This window comes from Zophobas morio, unplaced genomic scaffold, assembly GCF_036711695.1.
Source record: "Zophobas morio isolate AGI-343-1 ecotype UQ-CSIRO unplaced genomic scaffold, CSIRO_AGI_Zmor_V1 ptg000046l, whole genome shotgun sequence".
In the NCBI taxonomy this organism is placed as follows: domain Eukaryota; kingdom Metazoa; phylum Arthropoda; class Insecta; order Coleoptera; family Tenebrionidae; genus Zophobas; species Zophobas morio.
In genome coordinates this window covers 5,234,532-5,241,315 of record NW_026972151.1, presented here as the reverse complement: position 1 = coordinate 5,241,315, position 6,784 = coordinate 5,234,532, and the positions used below count along the sequence as shown (strand labels likewise).

The following is a 6,784-nucleotide window of genomic DNA, read 5'->3' as shown; positions in this document are numbered from 1 at the left end:
CATGTTGCACATCATTTTTCTAATTATCGACACAAGGCGAAATCAACATAAAAGACATTAAATCACGATTTAATTGCTGAGTCACTAACAGAAAAGGAATCTCGAGTACGAAAGCATTCAACAAATATATAAACACATTAACCTCAATAAAACACAAAGTCATCAGCAACCGCATTTTAACAGAAAAAAAAGTTTCTTGTAAATCGTAATTCAGAAGGAAATGACTATCCCGTAGATAAGCCATAAAATCGCAAGGTTAGACCTTATTTATAAAACCAAGTACTGCAATAAAATTGCAATAGTTTTAACCTTGGCAGTGCAACAAATGCACTAACTGCAGAGGAGCAATTGCAACAGTCCTGTGTTTACCAACAAACAGTATAGACGCATCATGGTTTTGTCTATGAGTAGATGGGCAGGCAAAGTGGCCGTCGTCACTGGAGCTAGTTCTGGCATCGGGGCGGCTATTGTGGACCAATTGGTCGAAAATGGACTTTGCGTAAGAACTCTTGTTATTATTATTATTATTATTTTAGTACACTGATTAGTTTAATGCTGATTGTTGGATCTACATAGATATCTGAACGGTAGTTTCATTTTTTTTTAGGTAATAAATATCCTGAAATACTGATTTATATGCTTACGTGATCTATCAAATTATCTGTTTCACTTATTTGTTGAAACCTGTTTTTCCCGATCTTGGAAAATCGCCAAACTTATTTCTGTTTGCAAATCTGATGATAAATTCAATATTTTATTAACAACTATCGGTACGTATGTATTATTAAAAATTTCGCCAAAATCTTAGCTGTCGTTATACATAGACATGTCGGATTATTAAATTGAATTTATTCAATCAGTGTCTAATGTCTTGGATAAATTCGTATTTATAATGATTTTGTCAACGTATTCGATGTGGTCTCTCTAAATTTGGCTTGTATAAATGCATAATAATCTTATTTCACTCCGTCGAACTCAGCATGTTGAATAATATAGTCATAAATCACTGACTTATTTTTCAAAAAATGGTGTAGTTCAAGGATCGAATATAAAGTATAAATTGCTCAACATTGTTATAAAAAAATGATGTTATTAAAATTTTGTTGTCTTATATTTATTAATAGTTATACTGACTGCCTTGTTTCTTGACAATTTAAGTTAATATCAACATCGATTTTTCAGAAAAATCGAAATTATCTCACACTGTACCGGTTCATAAAATGGGCAGTACAGGTATTGGAAAAAATTATCGTCCAATTACTATTATTAATAATTTCTCAAAAATATTCGAAACTGTGCTTCATTCGGATGTATACAACTCTAGGTAATCGAGATCAGGTCGACTGCGCGTACATGGACTTCTCTAAGGCTTTTGATCGTATCAATCATAAGATCTTATTATATAAATTGCAATGTTTTGGCTTTATTGATCTTGTTCGTCATGCTTAAATGAAAGTTACGTTTACTGTCAAGGATTCTGTCCTGATAAGTTTTGCCAATCTTCGCGAATCCCACCTGGTCTGTTTTAGGCTCTTTATTATTTAATATGATCTAAAAATATTCCACGAAATCGAAACAACAGATGACTGTATAATTCTTCAAAGTAGCCTTCAGAGATTGCTTGGTTGGTCAACTACAAATGAATTTGACTTGAATAAGTGCATAGTAATTTTTTTTTTTGGAAAGTTAAATTCTGTAGTGTACCTATAAATCTATACCATATATGGTTCAGTGTTGCAAAGATCTCATTACGCATGGGGTCTTGGTGTAACTTTCGGTACAAAGTTAAAGTTTGGTAAACATTTGAGATAGTTGTAGTATGGTTTATAAGATTTGCTATTGGAAACTCCAGTGACATACAAAACAGAGATATTCTAAACCTCTTTTGCTCACCTATGCTGGATCTCGTTTGGAGTATTCTTCAATTGTATGGAGTCCTGTATATGAAGTTTATATAGCAGCACTCGAAAAAAATTCAACGCAGCTTTTTATTGTGTATCCAGAATGCTGGAATATTTAGTGTCTATTGAAATTCTAAATTTTTTTAAAATACTTAGAATTTTTGGTATCTCTAAAATGTCTAGACACTCTAATACTTACCAATATCGCAAATTTACAAGACTTCTAGAACATCTAGAATTTGTACAATGTTTACTTATTCTTCAGAATGTTAAGAACCTGCAAAATCGGTCGAAACATACAATTTTTGAAAAGTCTAAGATTTCATGGAAAGTTTGAACAATATTAGGGCTCTCTAGTATCTTTTTACTTTCCGAGCGTAAGCAAAGGAAGTATTGTAATCGAGTCCGTCGGCCCACTCTCTACCTTTACATTTTCTCGACCTCTAGAGGACGAAGAAATAGGTCTCCCGTTTCCGTCTGTCTGTCCGTCTGTCCGTCTGTCCGTCTGTCCGTCTGTCCGTCTGTCCATCTGTCTGCCGTCCAGGATTTTTATTATACAGATAATCTCCGAAAGTGCTGGGCCAATTGTTGTCAAATTTTGTATTTATATTAGGTATATCATGTAGATGACGAAACGCTAACCAAAATTTGTCTAATCATCCTCACCACTAATGTGATGACGTCACTTCAAAATTGTACATAGTAATTGGGTTTTCGATTGTATGAAATAACATAGTCCTACACATGTAGTTTATGACTCCGAATTGAGATTTTACCCGAAACGTCCAGATTTTTGGAAAAAAAATCAAAATTATGAAACAACATTTTGACATTTAATTTGGAATCTACAAAACCGAATGCTTTGAAAACTTGCAGATGGTTTACAGTTATGATAAGCATGATGAAATTTTAATCACAATAGTTTTAGTTGTCCCTTTCAAAAAATTGATGACGTCACCCAAAAATTTTGCTGAATAAATCCTATCTAAAATGTACGAAATATGATAAGTCTACGTTGTTATTTATCGGTACATTCATTTTTTTTAGATATGCATATACAGGGTGACCCAAAAAAATTAATGAATGCCTGAATTTATTTTATTGATTTAATCAGGAACTACAGAACCGAATGCTTTCAAATTTTCTAAATGTTTTAAGGTTATAAAAAGCATAATAAATTTTTAGTCAAAATAAATTTGCTTATCCCGTCGAAAAAATTGATGACGTCAGCTCAAAAGTTTGCCGAATAATCGTATCTAAAATGTACAAAATATGATGAGTCTCTTCTTGTAATTTATCATTGCAATCATATTTTTTGGATTTGGATGTACAGGGTGACTCAAAAAATTTAATGAATGCGCAAATTTATTTTTTTGATTTAATCAAGAACTACAAAACCAAATGCTTTGAAATCTAATGCGAAAAAAAACAATAATAAATCCGGTCATCACGTTTCCGACAGCGAGGAAAGTACTGTCTAAACTCTTTAGACCAATTTTTTTTAGAATATAAAGGAACTGTCCTTTTGTTTTATGTTTTAAAGAACTTGAAATTCCAAATTTCCAAAATCTATGACATGTAAAATCTTTGAAGGCGGTAAAATTCTAGATTGCTCAGAATCTCTAAAATTAAACATTTTCTAAAATCTCAAAACCTTTACACCGTAAAATTATAGATTTTGATTAATCTACAAAACTTCTCCTGTTTAAGAGGTGCAAAATGTCTGAAATTTTGAAATCCTATATAAAAAAACGTTAAAATATTTAAAACAATTTATGTATCCAGAAAGCTAGAATAATTAGTGTCTACTGAAACTTCAAAATTTTGGAAATTTTTAGAATCTTTGATGGTATCTCTAAAATTTTCAGATACTCTAACACCTAAAAATATCTCAGATTTACTATATTTCTAGAACATCTAGAATTAGTAGAATGTTTACATATTCTACAGAACGTTGAAAATGTAAAATCTCTTGAAACATGGAATTTTTAAAAAGTCTCCAAAATTTCTTGAACATTTTGAAACAATGTTAGGGCCCTCTAGTATCTTTTTTTTAGAATATAAAATAACCTTCGGTACTTCTTTGGTTCTATTGTTTAAAGAGTTTGAAATTCCAAATTTCTAAAATCTACGGTACCTATATAAAATCTTCAGCTCTAAAATCCTAGATTGATCAGAATCTCTAAAATTCCACATTTTCTAAAATCTCCAGAGTTTTTATAATCAACCAAAAAATTATAGATGTTTTAAACGTCAGATATTGCAAAAATAACGAAAGTTCGTGAAATTTCGTAATACTTAATTTTTTAAAAGTTGTTTAAAATTCTTAATTCAATAGTCTCTACAGTTTATATAATGTTTAACATCTTTAAAATTCAAGCACTACATAAAATTTCTATACTAAAACATGCTAAAATATAAAAACATTATATATCCAAAAAGCTGGAATACTCGTAACTAGTGTCTATTGAAACGTCATAATTTTGGAATTTTTTAGAATCTTTGGTATTTCTAAAATTTCTAGACATAATAATACCTACAAATAGCACACATTTACAAAATTTCTACACACTATAGTACCTAAAAATAGCTCACATTTACAAGATTTCCAGGTAGATATCCAGAACACCTAGACTTTGTAGAATATTGACATATTCTTCAGAATGTTAAGAACCTCTAAAATCTATAGAAAATTTTCGAAAAGTCTCCTTTTGTTTTATGTTTTAAAGAATTTGAAATTCCAAATTTCTACAATCTTTGATATGTAAAATCTTTGAAAGCCTCGATTGATCAAAGTCTCTAAAATTCAACATTTTCTGAAATGTCCAGAATCCTTATGACCACTCAAAAAAATATAGATGTTTTAAACGTCAGATATTGCAAGATAGGGCAATTCATGAAATTTCCTAATTTTTAAAATTTTTTGAAGCTAAATCTCTACAATTTATAGAATATTTAGTATCTTTAAAATTTACACGGTGGATAAAATTTTTCAAATTTCAAAAACTCTATGACATGGGAGATCTTTAAAACATTCTTAAAAATTGAACATTTTCTAAAATCTGCAAAACCTTTACACTGAAGACTTATAGATCTTGTTTAATGTATAACCTACAAAACTTCTGATATCTAAGGAGTGCAAAATATCCGAAATTTATAAATCCTCTAAAAATCTTAAAATATTTAGTAATTTGGGAATTTTTTGGAATCTGTGGTATTTCTAAAATTTCTCGACACTCTAATACCTACAAGTAGCTCAGATTTCGAAGATTTACAGATATCCAGAACACCTAGAATTTGTAGCATATTTACATATTCTTCAGAATGTTAAGAACCTGTAAAATCTGTAGAAACATAGAATTTTTGAAAAGTCTCCAAGATTTCGTGGAAAGTTTGAAAGAGTATTAGAGTTCTTTAGTACCTCTTTTTTAGAATATAAAAAAAAGCTTTGGCACTCCTTTTGTTTTATGTTTTAAAGAATTTGAAACTCCAAATTTCCAAAAGCTATGGTAGAATCTCTAAATTTTCTAAAATCTCCAGAATTGTTATAACTCCTCAAAACATTTTGTTTAATCCACAATCTACAAAACTTCTGACAGTTAAAGAGTGTCAAATATATGAAATTTCTAATCCAATCCCCATCAGAAAGCTGAAACTACAAAATTTTTAAAATTTTTAGGCACCCTAATACTTAAAAATTATTACCAGTAACATATTTTAGAAAAAACATTATTTTTCAGGCATCTACTTGATCCTAGGTTTCTACTAATTTGTATTTTGGCCAGTGTTATTAGTTATTATTATGATTATTTTATTGTGTACCCAGGTTGTTGGTATAGCGCGTCGTTCCGAAATCGTCGAACAACGCGCTAAGCAACTCGCCGGAAAAAAGGGAAAGCTTCACGCCTTGAAAGCCGACGTCAGTAAGGAGGAAGATATTGTGAAAGCTTTCAAATGGATCGAGAAAAATTGCGGGCCTGTGCACATTTTGGTCAACAATGCCGGTACTGCCAGTATGGGTACTTTACTGGAAACTGCGCCCGAAGATTGGAAAAAAACCCTCGACTTGAACATCCTTTCCCTATGCGTTGCCACAAAGGAAGCAGTGAAGATGATGAAAGCCAACAAAATCAACGGACATATTATCCACATTAACAGTACCTTCGGACACCAGATTACCACCTACAACTGGAACGTTTATCCGGCGTCGAAATTCGCAGTCACTGCTCTTACTGAAACCCTTCGACAAGAGCTGGCGGCTTCTGGTTGCAAAATTAGAGTGACAGTAAGTGGATGGAGGGTCAAAGGTTTTTGAAATTTGAGTCTGTTTCTAGAGCGTTAGTCCGGGTTTGGTTGCCACTGGTCTGACTACGATGAATAAGGATGCTCCGGCCGAAGTTAAAGCCGCGCTTGCAAAGATGCCGATTTTGCAAGCTCAGGATATAGCAGATGGGGTCGTGTATGCGTTGTCTACTCCAGAGCATGTCCAGGTAAGTTATAATTTAAGTATGTGAGAAGAGTTATGTTGGGTTTTGTTACAGGTTCATGAGCTCACAATTAATCCCATTTAAAAATATTTGTGGGACATTGTTTCCCGAAAAGTATTCTTATATATTTTAATAATATTGTTACTGATGTGATTTGGGAGTGGTTTTTCAATAAAGATATTTTTCTGATGTTAAGTTTTATTAATTTTTGAAACATCACCATTTATAACATGCGTATCAATATTGGTAATTCAGCTAAAAAAAGTCATCACATTTTTATGGACAATATGCTAATTATATTGCGGCGAAAGATCCATAAATTAGTAGCCATTTTTTAAGATCTTTCGATTTTGTTTTCTAGAGTTTTCTAGGGTGGAAATATTTTGAGAAGAACAC

At 31.6% G+C, this 6,784-nt stretch overlaps 1 protein-coding gene across 1 annotated transcript; it reads left to right on the top strand.

The window, feature by feature from the left end:
• The first annotated feature begins 300 nt into the window (after window positions 1–300).
• On the top strand, window positions 301–6,579 carry LOC135142080 (farnesol dehydrogenase-like). Its single transcript, XM_064073740.1, has 4 exons — window positions 301–499; window positions 5,728–6,186; window positions 6,236–6,391; window positions 6,443–6,579. Exons 1-4 carry the CDS (start codon window positions 392–394, stop codon window positions 6,470–6,472), a joined length of 753 nt encoding a protein of 250 aa, XP_063929810.1. The 5' UTR covers window positions 301–391; the 3' UTR covers window positions 6,473–6,579.
• Window positions 6,580–6,784: the final 205 nt, after the last annotated feature.